Source organism: Candoia aspera, chromosome 3 (genome assembly GCF_035149785.1).
Source record: "Candoia aspera isolate rCanAsp1 chromosome 3, rCanAsp1.hap2, whole genome shotgun sequence".
Lineage (NCBI taxonomy): Eukaryota > Metazoa > Chordata > Lepidosauria > Squamata > Boidae > Candoia > Candoia aspera.
The window spans coordinates 47,748,681-47,771,340 of NC_086155.1; the positions used below are offsets into that span (position 1 = coordinate 47,748,681).

Consider the following 22,660-nt stretch of genomic DNA (forward strand, 5'->3'; position numbering starts at 1 on the left):
CACAGGAACAATTCCTTCGCTTGCAGCTATCTGGGCATAGGGGTATTGCCCCCAAGACGTGGTGGTGGGGTGTTGCAAGACAGCGTGCAGATAAAACCCTATTTGTGGCACATGCTATCCTTTGAGACAACTGCAGGCACCGTCGGAACATTAAGGGCTCCTTTAGCGCTGACATCCTGCTTTGCAAGGGCACAGAACCCAGATTCATACGTGCCAGTGCAAGGCAGGCTCCCCTCGCTACACCTCCTTTCCTTGTTGGGGCGGCCTGAATAGCCAACGATCCTGAAGTAATGCCCAGGAAACAAATCCATCCGCCAGCGACTCTGCTGCAAAGAACATTCTGGTTCTTTGTAAAAGAACTTCCCGAGGGTGGAGAGAAAGGAGGATCCCCCGCCCCTATGATGGCAGCTCTTTCGCGTGGCCTTGAGAGGGGCGTCCGTCAGAAGAAGGAGGGCCAGCAACCCACTCCGCCTCTCCGAAGGGCCCGTGGCCGTACATTCATTCGTGTGAGTGCTGCCGGGAGCTTGGAGCCGCCTTGCAGGGGGAGGGGAGGCTTCTTTGCTGGGCTCGCTGCTGCCGCCGGATCCAGCCCGCGCCCGGGCGGAGACTGCCGGGGAGTCGTCCTCTCCCTTCCTCGTGGCCTCCGGCTCCCCGCTCGCAGCCTCGGCTCCCTTCTTTTCGGCGCTTCGCTCCAGTCTCCTGATTCGCACACATGGAACTACTGTGCGTGGAGGGGGTGATCCGGGCCAAGCGGGATCCGCAGCTATTAAGGGACCGGCGGGTGCTGCAGAATCTGCTCAGCCAGGAAGAGCGCTGCTGCCTCCGCGTTTCCTATTTCCAGTGCGTGCAGAAGGAGATCCAGCCCTACATGCGGAAGATGTTGGCGTTCTGGATGTTGGAGGTTTGTGCCGGGGTCTCGCTGGCTCGCCCGCCCACCACCACCTTGTGGGCTCAGCCCGGGTTGCCTCTTGCTCTTAGTCGGTCGCCTTAGAAAGTGGGGCTTTTCCCCTTCTTTTCTAAAGTGGGTTTACTCTGAAGAAAGCTTCCTTGGTTTTACTGGCACATATGTTCGGGCAAGTGTGCGTCGGGGTGTGGGCGACTTTGTGGCACGTTTTCTCAGAAATAAATTAAATTCCGTTCATTCCCTGAAATCTACTGCCGGAGAAGTTTCCCTAGGAAGGATTGAGGCCTTGAGTTAGTCTTGATGGAGCGGGAAAGAGGAGTCTAACCTCAGTTGTGGGGAGGGATCGGGATTCAGGCGTTCTTGGGAAGGATTTTGCAGGAGAGGTCGATCGAAGGTGGTGGAAGTGTTTTGGGGTGAAGTAATCGAAGCTTAATTAACAGCAAGCCTATTGGGGGAAAAGGCTTGGGGAAAAGGAAATGATTGAAAAAGTAAATGAGGTCTCCAGCCCCTCCGTTTTTGCTTTCTCGATTTAGGCGATTGAAAAGTGCTCTGATGGTGCTGCGCCGAGGGAAAGATTCTTACTCAAGGATCGGGCACCTTTTCTTGGCAGTAAGGCATGCAGCCTCTAGGGGTCCCGGTCACTAGCCCGGCTTGTGCACAAGATTCAGGGACTGATCACAGGAAAGTTAAAATCTGCAGTTTTTCACAACTAGAATGCCAGGCATGAAGAGGGGGTGAAATGGGAGAAATGAATAACCAACCAGTAAAGACAGATTTGACACACACACACACACACACACACACCTGTTCTCTGTCAGAAAAAGAAAGTACAGTTGGAACGTGGAAGTCAAACTAGGATTGTCTTGCCATATCCTACAATAAATATTAATGGGTTTTCACCTAGATGGACCTGAATGCTGTCTTCATTCCAGATAGGTGATGCTGCCTTAGATAGTTGTACAACAAGCACAAATAAATTAGGCAGCACTTTTTTTCTAACATGAAGTAAGGAGGAACACAGCTTCCCTTGTTGAGTTTCTTCCTGTGGGAAACAAGATTGTGGATTAAACGATTTTTACTTTAAAACGGGATTCTTATGTTTTTACACGTGTCTTATTGATAGAGGGACGTGGTGGCGCGGCGGGTTAAACTACTGAGCTGCTGAGCTTGCTGATCGGAAGGTTGGCAGTTCGAATCCGCATGACGGGGTGAGCTCCCGTTGCTAGTCCCAGCTCCTGCCAACCTAGCAGTTCAAAAACATGCCAATGTGAGTAGATTAATAGGTACCACTTCGGCGGGTAGGTGACAGTGTTCCGTTTAGTCATGCCGGCCACATGACCACGGAAGTGTCTACGGACAAACGCCGGCTCTTCGGCTTTGAAACGGAGATGAGCACCGCCCCTTAGAGTCAGACACGACTGGACTTAATGTCAAGGGAAACCTTTACCTTTATCTTCTTATTGATAAGCCAATGTCTTATATTGTATGAATTCAGACAGTTTTTTCCCTATCTTTGCTTGCAAGATATCAAAACACTCAGTGTAAACGACCACTTTCTGCAATGACCACTTTCGGCAATGCCATTAATACATTTGGGCTATTAAATTCAGGTTTCTAAAACGTTATTTGCCTGATCATCTGTAACAGGTCAGAATTGCTTTCAGGAAAACAAGGCAGGGAGCTTGAACTGGAAGAGAGCTTTGAGTTCCCCCACCCATCATACCTTAAGTGTGTCATAAGTGGAAGCAGTCCTGTGCAGGTAGACTAGGAGATGGATTTAAATTCAGTTATATTGCTTTAAGCTGATGAAACAGATACCAGCATCCTGAACAGGAAAGCCAAGTAATAGTACATCCATTTAAAAAAAAGACCAATTCCTATATGGGAAAGTCATGCAATAAATAATGAGTTTCTGCTAAAGGGGAAATCTCCATGGTTTAACTGTTAAGCGAACTTAATAGATTCAGTGGGGGCACTATAAAGCAGCATAAATTAAGTCAGCATAGTCAGTGGACAAGATAGGGAATTAAGCTTTTTTTAATTCCACGGATGGTTCTTGATTAATGTTGTCATCATATGATGACTTCCTCCAAGGAAGTGCCATTTATTTCAGTGGTATTTCTATTGGCATGAGATGCAGAGGGTTGTATTGTTCTTCAGTAAATGGAATTAGGGTAGTGAGATGCTTTTGAATGTTTAGGATCTTACTCATTGCACATGATGCATCAGGCCTGAATTTTAAAAACCAAATACTGGTTCTGTAATCCAGATTTGACCTAACTAGCTTTGCAGCAGGATCTAGGAGCAAAGCAGAGATCACATTTCCACATCCCCTATTTTACATATTAACCCTCATATTTTCCTTCCAAATGCAAAGTGCTTTGATAATGACTATTTTTGAAGAGTTTATTTACAGTATGGTAGATGGTTCCTATTTATAAAATTCTTTCCTGTTGTTAATTTTTTTTTTGTCAGGTTTGTGAGGAGCAAAAATGTGAAGAAGAGGTGTTTCCCTTGGCCATGAATTACGTGGATCGCTACTTGTCCTGTGTCCCCACCCGCAAAAACCATTTGCAACTCCTGGGAGCTGTCTGTATGCTTTTGGCTTCCAAGTTGCGAGAGACCATGCCTTTAAGCGTACAGAAACTCTGCATTTACACAGACAATTCCATCACACCATGTGAAGTTTTGGTAAGTTTCTTCCCTCATTAGATATAATATTTCATATTTCTACAGCTCAGCTTGTTCTGTTACTTAATCATGGATGGGCACTGTGGTTGCTTCTTAAGCATCATATGGTATTCCTTTTCCTGCTATATCCTAATCTACTTTTTTCCCCCTCTTTTGTGTGCACATCTTTTTTAGACTCTTGATTCTGGCCTGTTGAGCGTAATTGCCCATAAATGACCTGAAGTTAGAAGTGAATAGTAAATTGCCCCTTTTTGCTGAACACATTAAATTACTTGGCGTGCTTTAAAACTAGATAGAAATGAACTGCCAAATGGACATATGCATTCAGCAAATGTTATTGAGTGAAAACAAGAATAAAGCGATGTGCATGGGACAACCCCCCTCCCAAAACTGGAACTCATAAGTAAGAAGCACAGGCTTTTGCACTCATGCCCTGCTTGTGAGCTTCCCTATGGTGACAACTGTTTAGGCACAATGGGTACAAAATGCTCTACCAGGAAGGAATGTCTTTGCTATAACCTAGCAGAGTGCTTCATATGTGTGCACAATCCAGTCATGCTTCTGTGAACCTTTGTAATTATATTCTTCCAAATGCACAGTTTATGTTGGAAAGAAACCTGTTCCTTTGTCTCTCTTGCAATGACAAGTAATCAAGTAGGAAATAGTGTTTAAAGGAAACACATGGAGTAACAATTTCTGTTAAGGACAGAAGCCCTAGGATGTTAGCTACCTGGGGATGGTTAAGACAAATGCAGGTTTTTCAAGTTTAGCAAAATCTCATTTAAAAATGAACTGTCTCCAGTGAAATGCAGACATTGCAGAATGATAATCATTTTTCAATAATAGCTACAGTTTTAAACCTTCAGAGAACACCCATTGCAAAAGGATAAATATTTTAAAAATATTTAAACAGTTAAAATATTTAAAACAGTTAACAGCTCTCTCATAAGGTATGGCCACATGTTATAGTACTTGGTCTGGAAACGTAATTTTCTACCAATAGGCAGTTCATCAGTAGAATGCAACACTGATCTAAAAATTGCTACCAATCAGCTGTATCAAGAACAATTCACCACTTACATCACAGTCTTTGTTGTCCTGTGTATAGGTTCAAGTTCTGTGTTCATTTTTAATAGAGAAGCTCTTTTTAGTCACACATTTAAGTATTAAGTGAATGTAGTATGGATTCTGACTGTGCGTACAAAATACGATAATTTTTGAGTTCCTGTAGGTGTCTTTTCATTGGATTTCAGGCTAGATTGACTATAATGCAGGATTTCTAGAAATCAACAGATCTCTTAAGAAAATGGTAGAGGAAAAGTAAGCAAGATTATATATGCTGATGCTTAGCGCAGACTTGTGCATGTTTATGCAAAAGTAAGCAAGTTGGAGAAGCTGGCTTCCCAGGACAGTGGGCCATTGCTCAGTGGCAGAGCACTTGCTTTTCAAGGATCCTTGTTATTTCCTGATCAGATGGAAAAGCTCCTGCCTGAAGCTGCTACCAGTCAGGGTTAAGGAGCCTGGGCTAGATCTGTAGAACCTAAGAAGCTGCCTCATACTGTGACACCTAGCCCATTGGTTCTTAGCTTCCTTCCCTGATGTTACCTTTTTACTGAGCCTGTCTTTGCAAAAAAGGGAGCATCTCTGCTCCACAAGAGTTCACTTAGTCTCAGACTTCTCACTCAAGACTCAGTGCAGATGCATTGAAGTACAGGTAGAAAAAGAAGATGAGCAGAAGAAATTCAAGAATGAAGTAATGGGGGACACTTGAAGAGTTGGCATATCCTGCTAGCAGAGCTGGGAAATGTGTAGTAGGTTTTATCCAGCTTGCTTCTCAGGGTCTGGATGAGGAACAACAGGCTTCAGCTGAACCCTGATTAAGACGGAGTGGCTGGGGGTTGGGGACTTCTTGGCATCCAGGAACTTACCATCTTTGGTTCTGGATGGGGTTGCACTGCATCTTCATGTTGTGCACCAGCTACACCCCTTCCTGGATCAGGAGGCCCTCCGGTCAGTCATTCATTCCCTAGTCATCTCCTGCATAGACTACTGTAACGTGCTCTGCATGGGGCTACCCTTGAACAGTATCCGGAAGCTACAGCTGGTCCAGAATGCAGCTGCTTGAGCAGTTTTAGGAGCCCCAAAGAGGGCACATATAACACCTTTGCTGCGCAAGCTGCATTGGGTGCCAGTTTGCTTCTGGGTCCAATTCAAGGTGTTGGTTATCATCTTTAAAGCCCTACATGGCATGGGTCCAGGTTACCTGAAGGACTGCCTCACCCCCATTACATCGACCCATTCCACCCAGTCAGGCAAAGAGGGCATGCTACAGACCCTGTCCATGAGGGATTGCTGATTGGCAGGGTCCTGGAAGAGGGCCTTCTCTGCCATGGTCCCCGCCTTCTGGAATAATTTACCCCCAGAGGTGAGGCAGGCCCCCACTCTCCCAGCTTCCGAAAGGGAGTCAAGACTTGGCTGTGCCACCTTGCTTGGGGCAGGAGGGGGGATAGTCAATCAGGGGGTGGTTGGTTTTTGATGTGGCCCTGGGAAATTTTACTGAGACAATTATTTCACCATCTTGGACTTTATATTTTATATTTTGTATTTCTTATCTTCATGTATATTTATATTTTATAATGAATCTGTCTTAATCTTTTATTCTTTTAATTTGCTTGTAAACTGCCCAGAGTCTTTGCAATATGAAATGGGCGGTGAAGAAATATGATTGATAGATGGATAGATTGTCCTGACAAGCAGGAACCACGCTGAGATGAGGAATAAGTCTCTAGTGTTTTATTATTGCTACAGTAGACAAAATCCTACCAAACTGAAGAAGCGTGAGAAAACCCATACAGATAAACCCCAGTCAAGGCGGGTCTGTTCTGTGTCTCTTTGAATGACAGCTCAAATTCTCTCTACTACGCATGCATTTTCCCCCCTGGATAGGGGCCCCCTCCTGCTCACCATCAGTGCTCATGAGATAGATAGATAGGTAGGTAGGTAGATTGGTGAATAGATAGATAGAGTCTTTGCTTTGAGGAGCCTCTGTAGGATTCTTATCCCCAGAATGCAACAAGCTGTCAGCAGGATGGGTTGATTTAAATCAAGGAAATTTAATCCACCACTGGAAAATGGCCTGACTTAAATAATTGTTCTAAAACAGTTTTCATATTTCTTATTCATATATTTCAAGAGATTTGCATTTGAAATGGCTGGTATAAGCATTGAAATAATCTGTTTCCAACTGAATAGGAAATCACATGGAATTGAGATTCAGCATATCCCAGCAGCCTCCATCTTGTCCCAGAATGCCTGTTGGGGGTGTAATTCCTGTTCCTCCAGAGGGAGCTCCATTGGAGGTAGTTGGATGCCATGGATCTCCCTAGAAGTATAATTGAACTGTCAGAGCCTGTCTGCCTGCCAGGCAGTGGTGCATCTCCCTCTCAGTCAGTGCATACGGGCAAGGATTGCTCTGCCTGCTGTTTCAGTGATCAAATTTAAATAATGCATGGATAATTAGTCAAATAATAATAAGTACCGTGTGTGGCTTACTGTCTCATACATGATAATGCCTGTTCTCCAATTTGTCCTTAGTTGCTTTTCTAGGTAAGAGAGGGCTTTGGATTCAAATATAAAAAACAAATGTGAAGGAGCGTAGAGTAGACTTTAACATGCTTTGCATTTATCCTTTTTTTCCCCCTGAACATGTAATATTGATATTCTTCAAAAAAACAAAATCTAATTTAAATATAACAAATCAGATTTTAAAATCTATTCCGCTGTCAGTATAGCAGTATAGCACTGATTCCTTCAAAGAAATTGTATCTGATGCCTAATGTTTCTAGCTTGGTTGCACTACATGTCTCATCATCCCAGCATTGGTCATGGTTCCAGAGGATGATGGAGTTGTAATGCGAGAGCAAGGGGTTGGTGAAATATTCTCACTCACCCTGTTTTGCGCAAGTGTGAGCTAAACATACTTTGTAAGTTAATAGAACAGGAATCCTTTTTGGGTAGCTATGTTTTTCTTAATATAAATGGAAACAGGGTAATTCCCTTCAATTTCATGGATCTCCTTTTTCAGCTCCTAAAAGATACTTTATTTGAGCGTTCACTGTCTACGGTGAACGTATTGGTTTGCATTTGACCAAAGGTGGAGGGGGTTCGGGCAGGAAAGCCGGCTGGGTGACTTTGGGCCAGTCCCTCTCTCTCAGCCCAACTCACCTCACAGGATTGTTGTTGTGGGGAAAATAGGAGGAGGAAGGAGTATTAGGTATGATCCCCGCCTTATTTGTAACAATAATAAAGGCGGGATAATAAATACATACATACATCCAATCAAGAATGCAGTTATCATTATTGTTAGGCATTTTGGGTTTTCTATGAATCAAAAGTTACCCATTGCTATCATTCATTCATAAATTTTTAGGTTGGTCATGCATGTATGCAGTTCCTGTCCTCTCATAGAGATCTCCGGAATTCCTCTTGATTTCAGACCACTGATAAGATCAGGTCCTTGTCCTGGTCCTTATCACAATCCCACTTTGCTCCTGTAAACATGCAGAAGCAGCAGGAGGCTCAGTAGAACTCTAACTGATCTACTTAACAGTAATGAAGTTACAGCAGGAAAATATTATAAGATCCTTCTCAACTTAGTTGAGCCTCTAAACTCAGTCTCTTTCCATCTGAATTACATAACTGCACTGGTCAGTCTGCTGAATCAAAATGTAATAATTATCAGTGCTGTGCATCTGGCCATCAATTTTGTTTCAAGGCGGTACGCACAATGGCATAGGCATCAAAATGGGTAAGGAACTGCATCTTCTACATGGAAGAAGAATCCAAAATCAGCTGTGAAGTTGATATCCTGTATTCTGTGCATGTTGCTGGACTGTGGAATGCCTTCTATCCTGCTCTTTGAAGTCCATCAATACTAAGAAGATAGGTTAATTATCACTTGAATCATGCAGGACGGCATCTGCTTCTGGGTTTGAGAGTGTTAATTCTTCACTTACTCAACCACAGAGAGCTGCTACTTCCCTCCTGTGTGCTAATAATGTCCCATGCTTCTTTCTTTCACAATTGGGCAGCGAGAGTGATACAGGGAAAGGAAGGAGAAAGCAACTTCATAACAGTTTGGACAATGGGTGTATCCTGGCAATTTGTCTGCCAGCTCCTGGAAGGAAAGCTATCTCACTTTTTTAGCAGGTCAGTTTCCTCTTGGAAAGAAGAGGATGCCTGCTTGACACCAGCTCAGCACTCAAAATCATGATGAAGTTATTCTTAGCAGAAGGAAATGATGCAACAAGGAATTTATCCACTTGAAGGAAGCTGGGTTTCCGTCCACGGGTATTATCTAAGCTGCTGTGCATTCATTGAGCCAATTTGCTGCATGCATATTTAGCTTTGTAACCAAAGAGTACAAAGCTAAGTTACAAAGAGTTATTTCATGTCAGCAGGTCACAAAGTCTTCAGCTTGATGGGATTTATTTTCAGCATTCGTTCATTAACCATCTGTCCTATCCAGCACTTTGGGACTGTTGATCTTGAAGTTGCTCCAGTCTGCTCCATAGGTAGGGAACTATCATTTTACAAAAGCCCTTAGTCACTTAGCCAATCTCCATATATAACTTGGGGGACAATAAAATTTACCTGCTTTTTTCAAGGCAGTTTACAGGTAGTCCTTGATTTACAGCCACAATTGGGACCTGAACTTCAGTTGCTAAGTGAGGTGGCTGTTAAGTGAGTCATGCCTGATTTTATGACCTTTTTTCTGTGGTCATTAAGTAAAACACCGTGGTTGCTAAGTGAACCTGGGTCCCCCCATTGACGTGCTTGTTGGGAATGTTGCAAATTGCAGTCATGTGACTCTGGGACACTGCAACTGTCATAAATACATGCCATTGCCAAGCACCTGAAATTTTATCACAGGACCGCAGGAACACTGTGGTGATTGTAAGTGCAAGGACCCGTCGCAAGTCACTTTCCTCAGCACCATCGTAACTTCGAACGGTTGCCAAACATGGTTGTAAGTTGAGGACTACCTGTACTGGTGAAAGTTAAATAAAAAATAATGTTTGAGTACTTCTTTTTCCAGCTTATTCTTTGTAAATAAAAAGCTAGCACATAAAGCTCACTTTGTCTTTATTTATTTATTTTCTATCCCGCCTTTATTATTTTTATAAATTACTCAAGGCAGGGAACATACCTAATACTCCTTCCTCCTGCTCTTTTCCCCACAACAACAACCCTGTGAGGTGAGTTGGGCTGAGAGAGCGTGACTGGCCCAAGGTCACCCAGCCGGCTTTCAGGCCTAAGGCAGGACTAGAACTCTCAGTCTCCTGGTTTCTAGCCCATTGCCTTAACCACTAGATTAGATTTTTTAAAATGTGGGGGACACTGTTAAAAATGGTGCCTCCCCCCTTGCAACTTGACGGATAGAAGTCCAGACCACCAGCTAAAGAGCCCATCACCTCATTCTGGATATGCAGAAAGGGATTCAGTTCCTTAAAGTATTACCTGTTGCAGCCTGCTGAGGTCAATAGAGCATTGCTTGAAATTAACTGAAGCAATGCTCTTATTTGCAATACTGACTCCTACATTCTCCCTAATTTTAGCATCTACATTTATCACTGAACAAGTTTGATGCTAGTGGCATCTGTAGCAGTTGCTCTGCCTTTGGTTTTTTTTCTCAGCTTGATGTGGTAATGTGCTGTTTTTCAAGTGAAGGGCGAGTTTTTCCATAAGACAACAGCACTGTAAAGCTGCAGTGTCCGAATTTCTCTGGGTCATGCACAAAATGAGAACTTTAAACCCGAATAAACCAAGGAAGCTTCCCTCTGACCTAATGCTTGAAAAGCCAGACAAAAGTCAGTTTTGTTTCCCCCATGGCAATTTTTTAAATGACAGTTAATATGGATCCTCGAGCCAATCGCCACTTGATTCTTACTTAAGGAAGAGACTGATAACAATTGCAGAAAGCCAAGTTGTCTTTGAAATTCTAGCTCTTCTATTTTGGAAACCACAGTTAATATAAGCCCAGAGGCTTACATACAGGAGAGGGAGTAGGGGACATTACAGTATATCTCCTTAAAATAGGAAGTGCAAAACCAGGAAATTCTTCCCCACAGAATAGAGAGCTTTCAGAAGGGCCATGCACCTTTCCCAGCAGTTGCCTACAAGTTGATAAAAGCAAGTATTTGCTGCAACAAAAAGATAAAAAGAACAAGACTCCTTACTGTGAGCACTATAGAAAGATCTGTTTCATTCTTGGACAGTTACTTACAAAGTTGGATGTCTTTGTCCATATCACCCTTGCACGTAGAGGCTGCTTGTGGTGCCTCTTAAGGTTGCAGTCATTTTTCCTATTTGCATCTACAGAATTCTAAAAATACCTGCTGTCTGGAGCTGCAAATAGTAAGGACAGGTGAGTGAACAGGAGTTAAGAGAAAAAAGAAGCAAGCGATTGGAGGGCCAGTTGAGAGCCTGTTCAGATGCAGTGTGGCCCTTTGGGCTGCCTTTTAAGAGATGATGGTAGAAGTTGCATATAACCTAAGCATTCAAGAAATTTGTTCCCCATTAGGAGCAAACCCTAATGGGGAAATTATCTGCATTGAAAAATGGAAAGGAAGCAAAGATGTTTACTATCTCATGGAATCTTGCAGTGCTCCACTTGTGAAGTGTGTAACTGCTCTCCCTTGAAAAAGCACGTTGGAATCAAGTCATAACAATCTGCAGGCAAGACAAGGGTGTGCACATTCGTTCTCATAAAGCTTTTCTGGCTAGCCCTTCTATTGGTTTGGTCTCTGGGAGCGGAAAAGCATTTTGTTGTATCTTGGATATGCAGTTTCAGAAGGATAAACTGGGGTAAAGCATGGGTGTGATGGGGGGACATGCTTGGGTTTGCTGTTTAAGAGCAAGAACTTAGGAAGATGGATAATACTGAGTCAGAGCACTAATGTTGCCAGTGCGGTATTGTCTGTATTGAATGGCAGTAGCTCCTCAAGAGTTCCAGACAGGAGTTGCTCTCAGCCCTTCATAGAGCTGCTGGGACGGAATCTGGAATTTTTGGCATACAAAGAATGTCCTCTATCTTGAGTTACAGGCTCTGCCCAGTTGTGAGAAGAAACAAATCTTTATATGTGATTCTGGATTTGTTTGCTTTATACTGTTTGACCTGAGCTGTTCGGTGTAAGAGGGGAAAATTGAGGAAAGAGGTGCTGGCTATTTTGAGCAAAATGGAGTAGCACTGCTCTTGTCGTTCTGTTTGCCAAGAGATCTGGTATTTTTCCTTCCTGTGATAGAGCATGGAAGAAGTTACGAAGAAGAGATGTTGGAAGAAGAACCAGAGGATTAGAAATGGGATGGCCTTTCAGGCAAAAGAGGCATGCATCAGCAGCCTCCTTGAAATTGACCTTAAAGCACTTGAACTTTAGAAGCTCTAGGCCAGACCAAGGCTGATGGGAATTAGGGGTTAATACATGGGTGGTGGCAAATGAAGAAAGAAATTCTGATAACAGCAAGAGAAGAAAGAAAGCAGCATCCCTCAACTAGAATGGGGGATTAATTGAAAATGTTTCCATAGCATTTAACAAATGGATGGTATAAAATTATGTTTCTCAAACTTTTCAACTTTAAGATGGGTAGACTTCAATTCCCAGAATTCGCCAGCATGGCTTTGGAATTCTGGGAGTTGAAGTCCATACATCTTAAAGTTGCCAAGTTTGAGAAACACTCGTATAGAAGTTCCTTTTCTAGAAAAGTTTGTATTCAGTTATGTCCTGCCTACACAGGGGGAAGAAGACATAATTGGCAGATGCAGATCCTGTGTAACTCTGCTTTTTCCTCTGCCATGTTTGCTTGAGAGGAGGAATGCTTCATCCATCAGGTGCAATGACAGAAGGTTTGCATGCCAAAGCCTGCCCATAGGCCCAGTTGGGGGGCAGGGGGAGATAAACATATTCTGCAGTTTACAGATTCCAAGAAGCAGAGCCTCCACGTCCTTGTCATTTACTGTTGTAATCTTTTGCTGGGATATTGAGGGAAAATACACTAAACCTTAATTAGCCTCATGGATCTGGCTTTTTTTCTTGTGTGATTTCAATTTAAAAAAAAACTTTTGCATAATGCCCCCCCTCCCTTTTTCCTATTTAGGACTGGGAGTGTTTGGTCTTAGAGAAGCTCAAATGGGACCTGGTTTTGGTAATAGCAAATGACTTCCTGGATCACATTCTCCATCGGCTGCCACTTCCCCAGCGTAAGGTGGACTTGGTAAAGAAACATGCCCAGACCTTCATTGCGTTGTGTGCCACAGGTATGTTTGAGTTTCAAAAGGTGAACTTCTCTGGAAGGGAGAAGCAGCTTAATTTACAAAGGTTGAAAAGAAAGACTCCTTGCTTAAAAGTGTACCATTATCTATAAAAATGAAATATAACATATAGTAATCACAAAATGTATGCATGTTAAGAACAAATTTAGTCCAAGCAATCAGTTCACAGAAGCATTTGGCAATTGGGTGCCACGGCAAAGCTTTTTGCTTTGTGATCAACTTAATCTCTTTCTTTTGCCATTTTGAGAACAACTTTACCGCTCTACAGAAGAATATAATCTCTAGTTTCTCTTCTGTCACCAGAAAGATATATCCTATTGATCATCTGAACTGGGCATCAGATCATTCCTGAATTCTTCATACAGTCTTGGAGGGGAAATGCATCTTCCTCATGCTTCCAGCTACTTATTACTGTATATCATCTACTTTTTCTTCATCCAGGAAGAGGCATTGTTGCCTTTTGTAACATGCTGTCAAAAAGAAATAGTTATGTAACCTTATAGATTACTCTTAGGTAGGTTAATGAAACATCTTAGGTAGATTTCATGTGCCTTTCTGTTGGTTTCAAAGCAGTGCAGGAAACTACCAGCTAGCTCCAGTGTTTTTCATTCCAGTTTTGGTGACTTGGGAGTGAATGGGAGACCTCTCAGGCAATGACGGTTTCCTTCTCCTGTAGCTGGCAGACTAATCAAATACTAATGTCTGATGTGCAGTAGCGTTAACTATTAAAATACGGAGGAGGAGGAGGAGGAGGACTTGGAAGCTTGGATGTTCATCATGCATGCCTCCTCTTTCCTGTACAAATTACTCCTGTAAAATATGTTGATAATAATTTGTTGCAAAATGATTTCTATATGCTAAGAGTAGGCAACTTTTCAGTCTGGGAGACACTTTTAGAATTATGCAAGCAGGTTATGGTCACTGTCACAAAGCACTAATATCTTATGGGATTGCTCCTGCTGCCATCTCTAGATGTCCCCCACTCATAAATACTGTCTGCAATTCTAGCTTACCTTTGTTTTTTTTAAGGGGGCAAGAGAAGAGTGCACTTTCACAGAGAAAGCAACCCACCATTTTTTTTCCTAAAAATCCTGTTGGGGCTGCATTATAATAATATGAAGAATAATGCCCAGAGTTATTCTTTAAATGACTCATCTTCTCATTTTTTAATTAAAAAAATGTAACCCACCCCACTCCCATTAGAAGACAGTGAACATGGTGGGTTCCAGGAGAGGTGCTATGGGGATATCGGCAGTAGATCCCCATATCAACTGCTGCTGCTGCAAGTTATTTTTCTTATTTAAAAATCAGTGCCCATAGGTGTATTGCAGAAATTTTGCAGTGAGCTACTGGTGGGGAATGAGGCAGGGTGTAAATATTTTACAGTGTTCAAAGAACTAAGATTTTGTATTCCTTTCTGAAACTGGAAAAGCTAACCTATGCTGCTTAGTTTTAATTTGCTTGGTCTTCTGCCCTAAAGTATCTGCTTAAGCTTTCTGTGTGGATGTCTCTCTTTGCTGAATGAAGTAATGAGTGAATTTGTCCCTCTTCATCCTAATACCACCTTAATACCGCCCAGAGTCCCTCTCTTGGGGGAGATGGGCGGTAATTAAATTTGAATAATAAAATAATTAAATAAATAATACCCTTTCTTCTTCTGGATTTGTAGAGTACACCTTTGCTATGTATCCACCATCCATGATTGCTACAGGTTGCATTGGAGCAGCAGTCCATGGCCTCTCTACCTCATCTGACCATTTTTCTGGCGAGGCGCTTACTGAAGTGCTTGCTAGCATTACTGGCACAGAGGTGGTGAGTACCTGCTTGGAGGCAATAGCGTGCAAAATGGGGACTAGCGTTCAGCTAACATTTTGTTTCTTGGATCAAGGAAAGCTAGTGTGACTTCTTCCCTCTACATCCCAAACTTGTTTATAAAGTGGCCAGAAAATCTGATATTAACAGATGGCATTTAGCATCTACTTCAGAAAGCACCAGACAGTCATATCATTGCCTAAGCCACTACTTAATGATTAGAGACATCTGCCTCTTTTCAAAAGTTTCTGGTGACAGAGCTTTTGAGCTGTCAGATCTAAGATGATGACCCAATATTGCAGCAGCAGCAATATCAATAACAATAATTCAAAGTACTTGAATCCCAGTTTTCTTTCAGTTAATTAAAACATCTAACAACAATGGCAAAAGAAAAAAATCCCAACGATCAAACCCCAAATCAATGTACACATCATAAAATTAGCTACACTAAACCAAGCTGCCTTTTTGGGGAGGTGGTAGATGGGGAAAACATTTAGGCAAATAAAGAGAACTCTTTTGAAAATCAATCTGAATGATGATGCTGATACTACTACGCAAACAGAGAGGAAAGGGTCAGCATTCAGAATTGAAACTCACTAAGGAACTTCTTGTGCTTAACTGAGAAACTATAGCTTCTGCACAGCTACAGTTCAGAGAAATAAATAAAGATTAGGACAAATGCGCTGAAGTAAAGAAACCAAGATTTTCTTGTTCAACCCATGTTGATGATCTACTATTCTCATTTTTTACTTTAAAAGTAAAATCGTCAGAATTCAGTGGAATTTGTTGTGAATTACAGCCTTGGCCAATCCTGGATTAAACATACTTTTCAATGAAGTAGGTTTAAAGTATGTTAGTGCTTTTCATTGGAGTGGAGTTCATAAATTCCCACCCCTCATATACTCCAGCTGTATGGCCAAAGACCCTTCCTTATTAATTCTGTCTGTACAGCTAATGCAAATAGAATTAGCTAATTTCGGTCTGGCTTCCCTACCATGAATAGAATATACATTTAGAATTATCTTTAAAAACTCCTGTGTTACTACGTGTTGTGAAAATACTAGTCCTCCTTACTAGTTTTTCTTCTTGGACTCTTCATGATGCCATCTTGTTATTAAAATGGATAGAATCTTAGAGTAGGATAATAGCTGCCCTTGGACATAGTAATCCTTACAGCTCCATTTTCCTGGCTGTCCTGCCCATCAATATTGTACAAGCCATTATGCTAAGTTTCTACAGTCTTTTGTCTCTACCATAGTAGCTTTTTAAAAGCTACTTTTGGAAGCCTAGAACAAAGGACTGCCTGGAAGAGCTTCTGATGCATTATGAGAAGCCACAGATGACAGGAGAAATGTTGGGAGCCTAATATGGCAGGCAGAAGTACCTGACCACTTGTGTGAGATTCTTGCTCCCGCAGCTTTGGAAAATTGTCATTCATTCTGTACATGTAATTCCACTCACACACCTCTGACATTTTAGAGATTACTTGATTTGGCAAAAGATTCTGTATGCAGCAACTACTTTGTCTGATGCATATGGCCATATTATTAATGTGGCTGAGTCTTCCTTTAGTTCCAGCCCAGTGCAGAAAGCCTGTCACCTCCAGAAATGAAGGACGGTAGGGGCTTTCTTTGCCGGCTCAATGCAAAGATTACATGGTTGGCACAGGAAGACATCTGCTCTCCTCCTAGCTGGCAGGCTTCCTCTCCATGCTTTGCATCTACCCGGATTCCCAAGCCAGTGCTCCCTTGTCAATGTTAAGCCAAAACAGTTGTGACTCTGCAGTAGTCAGTGGGGTTGCTATAAAAATTAGCTGTTTTCTAAAACCCAGCTGCTTTTTCTTGGTATATTATGGCAACTTCTAACCTACCACTGAGTTCTTGATTGCTGCATATCGCAGATGGTTCTTTCATAGGTTACTTACATGATGCTCCAGATCAGTTGCTGCTTCTTTTCTTTTGCACACTGGGGGTCTTTGAAAAGCAAAAATTCATCCAAACAGATGTTGATTAGGTTTGTGTATGAGGACGAGCTTGGAACTGGCTTAGTATCTGTTCACGTGGGTCAGTGTAGTTGCTCATGCCTGCCAGGGGTACATACGGAGTCCAGAGAAGTACACTTCAGGTGGCATTCCAGAGGCCTCCCTGGTTGTCAGGTATCCCAGAAAAGCAAATTTGGCATTCTACATAGTCTGTTACCTGGCTCAAACCAGCAATCAGAGCAGGAGTGGTGGATTGTGCCTCTTGCAGATCTGGTAATAACAGAAAGTCACTCTCTGAGTGAGATGGGCGGTGAAGAAATGGGATACACAAACAAACAAACCTACATGACAACCATGAACAGCATTTTTGCAAAGGTTTTTGGCTTTTTTTCCCATGCTCTCTGAACTGTCCAGGGGCCAGCTGTTTGCAAGCTGCTGCTGTGAATGAGGCTGAGCCTGTGAGCAGAGTTGATGGAAGACAGTAGAGGACAGGTGGGAGGCGGAGAGAGGATTACAAAAGAGGAAAATCTCATAAGGAGAAGAGGCGATGCACTTCAAGGCCCCATGCTGTTAGAGATTTCTGACCTAACTTGGAGCGCTGTGTTTATCTTGTCAGTTGTGTTTTTTTTTCCCTGCCCAGTTCCTTTTGGCTTCTTTCCCACTTTTTGCATCTTTTAAGTTTTTGTCTCCTGAACAGAAGCTTGGAGAAGACACTGGTAGAAAAGCTAGTATTTTCTCTTGCCCTATTGTCTGATATGCTTATTAGGCTTCAGCTGAAGATTTAGTGAGTAGAGGCATCAAGCAGAGACTTGGATTATTTCCAGTTGTTTTGTTTTATCAAACTTTTCTGTTTTCTGGAAAATAGCCTTTAAACCTGTTCTTTGCATGTGTATAGATGAAAGCGAATTGAGGATGCTGATTGAGATTTACAGGAAGCACGGACATATATTCTTCCTATTTTTGGAAGATGGTTCGTCATAAAGCGTGTAATCAGGAACAATTTTTAAAATTTTGAGATGTTTGAATTCTTTTCATGTACCTAGTTTTTAGGTCATGTAAAAATAGAAGCAATGAGACTGGCTCAAAAACAAAAAAGAACAGGTTAGCATTTGGAGGACCTGCACATTCTTTCTAACCTCCCCCCCCCATCTTTCACACTTGTCCCCACACTCCCAGTTGCATTTAATCCTTAGAATCTCACATGTCAGTGGCTGGTATCTCTTGCACACAATTCTCTAGATGTGTCAGATGTCTAAGATTCTAGAAGGCAGTTTAGAATATATACGTGCTTTGAATGGTCATGTACAGTGTTGCTTCTTTTTAATAACAGTAGCAAGTCATGAGTAGTCTGGGACATGTTATCCATCTAGGTCTGTGTTGTCTACACACTGATCAATTGTTTTTTAAAACATACAATAAATACCATATTCAGACATCGCCATTGTCCTAGCAAAGGACCTCGAGGCCAAAACATGAAGAAGGGAGAAGCTTCAATTATTGTTGCGATGTTCTATTTGAGTATCACTGAAGTTCTTAGAGATTTCTGAGGACTTCTTGGAGTAGAACTGGAACAGCCTGAGATATCTGAGATTTAAGCATTAGTCACACAGGACTGAAATCCACCTGTGACTACTGCTGCCTCACACAAATCCATGACAATCCACTCAATCCCTGCAGGAGGAAATAAACCAGAGAGGGGGCAGTCCTTGAGTCAGATGCAAGTTCCCCCTCCACTTCCCTGGTCAACATTCCTTGGTTTGTGGAAGTGGGGGTACTGTTTCAGTCCATTAATTTTTTCTCTGGAGATAGATTTCATTTTCTCACTTAGCGTGATGCTTGACCAATTGAAGGAGCATAGCTTATGTTTCAGTTCACTGGCAATGCTGGGATCTGGCTTATATACTGAAATAGGAAGAATTATTTCCTACAGAGGATTGTGTTCATGCTTGATCGTTAGAGTCTTGTCTGTCAGAGCTAGAAGCAGAAGCATACAAGTATCCCTTCCACTCAGAGAAGGAACTTATCACGAGAAGTCCAACTTTCTACTTTCTATAATCAACCCTTCCTGCATAGCTTCCCTTTCCTTATCATCTGCTTGCAAGCTGGCTAAATAATTTAGAGTGGGCTTTGCTAAGCCTTTGGTGGGTGTTAAACAGGTTTTAGAGGCCACGCTTACTGGAACTGTCTTGAGGAAAAGAGCTTGGGTGTTGCTATTTTTACTTGCCACATCCTCTGTCAGTTTCTAAGAACCATCAGAGGATTCTTTGTAAGATTGTATACATGACAGGATCCCTTGAACAGAGCAGCCTCAAGGAGCCTGTTGAGGATCCAGTCAAAACCCCAAGGCTTAGCATAGAAACTGTCACTATGTTTTAGGCTAGGGCAAGAGGATGACCCCCAGCCTTTATAGCAGGAGATGCAGCAAGCTATAGTTAGGGCTTACCACTATGATTCATTGCAGAACTGAAGGGGTTTCCTCATCTCCCTGAGAAAAATTGTTGCTGTATATAACCCCTCCCAAATTTAAGGTCAAGAGTTTCCCTTGCATTAACATAAATGCAGTGACAATACTTTCGGGAGAACACGGTCACAAGCTATCTAGCACGTTCAAATCCTTGGAAGTGGGGAGTACTGAACCCTTTCAAATATTGTGGTAATGCTTCACACTAGATAACTTACCAGTTCAAGCAGTTCTTTCCCTCCAATCGTTTGCTAATGCTACATGTTAGAGCAAGAGACATGCAACTGTGTGTTTCGTGCAAACATGGTAGGAATGGGTTGCAGGGTCTCTTTTTTGGCATGATGTCTTTATAATAAAATACTTAAAATACTTTTTTGAGGGGAATAAATTAATGTATACATCCCCAAAGAAATGATTAGCTAATATTTAACGGTAATTAAACTGAATTTGTCTAGCTCTACTTTACAAGAATTTTTGATATGTTACTAAACCCTTCCTTCAATCCTAAAGCCCTACATGGCATGGGGCCAGGTCATCTAAGTCATCCCCATAACATTGACCCACCCCACCCAATCATGCAGAGAGGCCATGTTACGGACCCCGTCTGCAAAAGAATTGCACCTGGTGGGGTTCAGGAAGTGGGCCTTCTCTGCAGTGGCCCCTGCCCTTTGGAATATCTTGCCCCCGGAGGTGAGGCAGGCCCCTTCACATACCTAGCATGAATGCTTCAAATATTTGAAGATGTTTAGTTGTGCTGAAAACAGGCCTGAGGGGTGCAAAATGTGGAAATGAACTTTTCTTTGTTCTCTTTTTTCCAGGACTGCCTGAAAGCTTGTCAGGAGCAGATTGAGGCTGCCTTAGCGGAGAACCTGAAACGAATATCTCAGCCTCAGCAAGAATATAGCCCCTCCAAGAATGCAGCTTACCTGGACAGCCAGGAAGTCAGCTTGACCAGCACACCTACGGATGTCACAGACATCAACCTGTGACCAAGTCCTGCTGACCACCCAGTTCTCAGAAATAAAAGGTCGCCTGGAACATTCTGCCATCACTGAAGAACTGAGAGAATTTTCCCAGCAGATGCCATATTTCTAATAAGACTGTTGGCACTGGGTTGTAGTGGACTTGGGTGGGACTCAAGGGGGAATAGGCCTCTTGCAGTAGGACTGTTTCTCTGTGTTGCTAGCCTGGGTTTCCAAGGAGCAGGGGAGCCTTCTGGGGTAATCGAACCAAGCTTAAACTTGGGAAGGATGAATGAGCATAGTGTCAGTTCAAAACATTCATCGATTTGGGTCGCTTCATTGGCGGGGCACTGCTGATATACTATTTTATCTCAATCTTCACTGCATGTCTATTGCATGCGAGTCAAGAGAGAGAATGCACTTTCGTTGGCTGAATCACCTTCACCTTCCATAAAAACTTGTTGACGTTCACCTGAGACCTCCTTGGCTAAAGCTGTTTTGCCCAGGCTGCCTTTAGTGGGCATTAGTAAGAGCCCAAGCAATATAGAGTATAGCACTGGAATCGCTTTCCAGCTTCACTCAGTGCCAAGGACGTCTTAGTTCTTTGAAGATCTAGAGTAGCACAATCCTTGAGCCCTTCATTTGAGAATGAGTGGGGGGCTTGCTTGCTTTTTGTAGGTGCTTATAAAGGTGCTGCATGTCATAGTGAAAATGTGGGGAGGCCTGAAGGGATACATTCTACTTGCACCTGGTTGCCTTTGCTTACTCCTGTGAGATCTATGAGCTGCTTTATTTATTTTAAGAACTAAACCTTGTAAAACTGCAGAATGAAGGGACATCATTCTGGTCTGTCCCATCTTGCCATATAAAATAGCGCCTTAATGTTCTTTCCTCATTCTCCTTCGTACCTCTGGGTTGCTTACTTTGAGAGATTAGTCATTGTAGAAGTCATTCATAGTCAGAGTACACCCGACACTTGCTGCTATACTTGTATGTATAATCCTCGTGTTCACTGCCAGAAACCTTTTAAAAGGCAGGCAGGAGAGTAATCACCTGCTTTTATAAGGGGGATAAAAGATGAATTTCTTTCCCCGAAGAGTTTACAATATGATGAGCTGCCGACTGCACTGGTATTGAGAGTTAAATCCTTGTTTGTTCAGGAAAAAAAATGTGTTGGGTTTTCCCCCCCTATATGCTGCTTTTATGAAAGATCACTTTCAGAAATATTAGGTGTAGGTGAACAATAGTGATGGGAGCAAACCTTGCCTTTGAGTTCTAGTGGTATTCCATTCTTCAACCCTCTGGCCGTACAATGAAGACAAACTGATGCATAGGCGTCCCTGGTGGCGGGTAGGGGCAAGTGACAAAACTGCAATGCAAACTGCCCCCTTGTGTGCTTGCATGCAACAGTGCAACACAGATATGAGAGGAGCTTCCATTATGATGTCATGACATGTTTCGTCATTTTGGCATCATCATGATTATAAACTCAAACACCACTGGAGACGGTCATGTTTACCAAAAAAAAAAAAAAGTTAATTTTTGCCTTTATTTCCCCCTTCCCTGTGCTTAGCCTGGTATGTCATAAGGTGCCATCAACACTTCCGATAAATGGAAGTCTGTATCCATTAGAACTTCATACAAGTTTGGAAATGAGGATGCATTTTAGAGAGAGAGAGAGAGAGAAATAAATTTTTTTTATATATATATATATATATATATATATATATATATATATAAAAATAAATAAGAGCTTTAAGTAAAGTTTGACAATATGATATTCACTGTCACTTGAAATTCAGTCATTAGGACAATTTTGGTATTTTACGATATTGCAATAAAAGATTTTTGAAACTGGCACATTCTTGCTGTCTTTCCTTGGAAGTAGAAATACAATTTTAAAAGAACCAAATGGATCTTACAATGTAGTTTGACGGAAGAACCTGGTCATTCCTTACATGGCTGACGTGTCGGAAAGGATAAAACGGGTATTTGGAAAACACCACATACCGGTATATTTCAAGCCCACTAACGCACTGAGACAGAGGCTTGTACACCTTAAAGATCCAGCACCGAAACATAAAGAGGAGCAGTGTAGTATATGTAATCCAGTGCAGTGAGGAGTGTTCTGAGCTCTACATTGGGGAAACCAAACAACCTTTACAGAAGAGGATGGTCCAACACAGGAGGAGCAACACCACCGGACCAGAATCAGCAGTTTACCTCATCTAAAAGAAAAAGGACACTCGTTTGAGGACAACATTGTTCACATTTTGGACAGAGAAGACAGGTGGTTTGAGAGGGGTTAAGGAATCCATTCATGCCAAAGTGGAAAATCCTTCCCTCAATAGAGGCAAAGGCCTCAGACACAACTTGTCCCCCATTTTTCAGGCTGCTCTTTCATCAGTCCTCAGGAAGGTTAAGATCACCAGGAAGGCCACTCTTAACGATCCACTTGGGGATGAACGAAAGATCTAGGAGTAAGACATCCCAAAGTCATTCCACACCTCCATGGCACAAT

The 22,660-nt window shown here is 42.4% G+C and overlaps 1 protein-coding gene across 1 annotated transcript; it reads left to right on the forward strand.

Moving 5' to 3' along the window:
• Positions 1 to 406: 406 nt before the first annotated feature.
• Positions 407 to 21,999, forward strand: CCND3 (cyclin D3). Its single transcript, XM_063297588.1, has 5 exons — positions 407 to 901; positions 3,380 to 3,595; positions 12,749 to 12,908; positions 14,593 to 14,735; positions 19,996 to 21,999. The coding sequence occupies exons 1-5, from the start codon at positions 713 to 715 to the stop codon at positions 20,164 to 20,166; spliced, it is 879 nt and encodes a 292-aa protein (XP_063153658.1). The 5' UTR covers positions 407 to 712; the 3' UTR covers positions 20,167 to 21,999.
• The last annotated feature ends 661 nt before the right edge of the window (positions 22,000 to 22,660 follow it).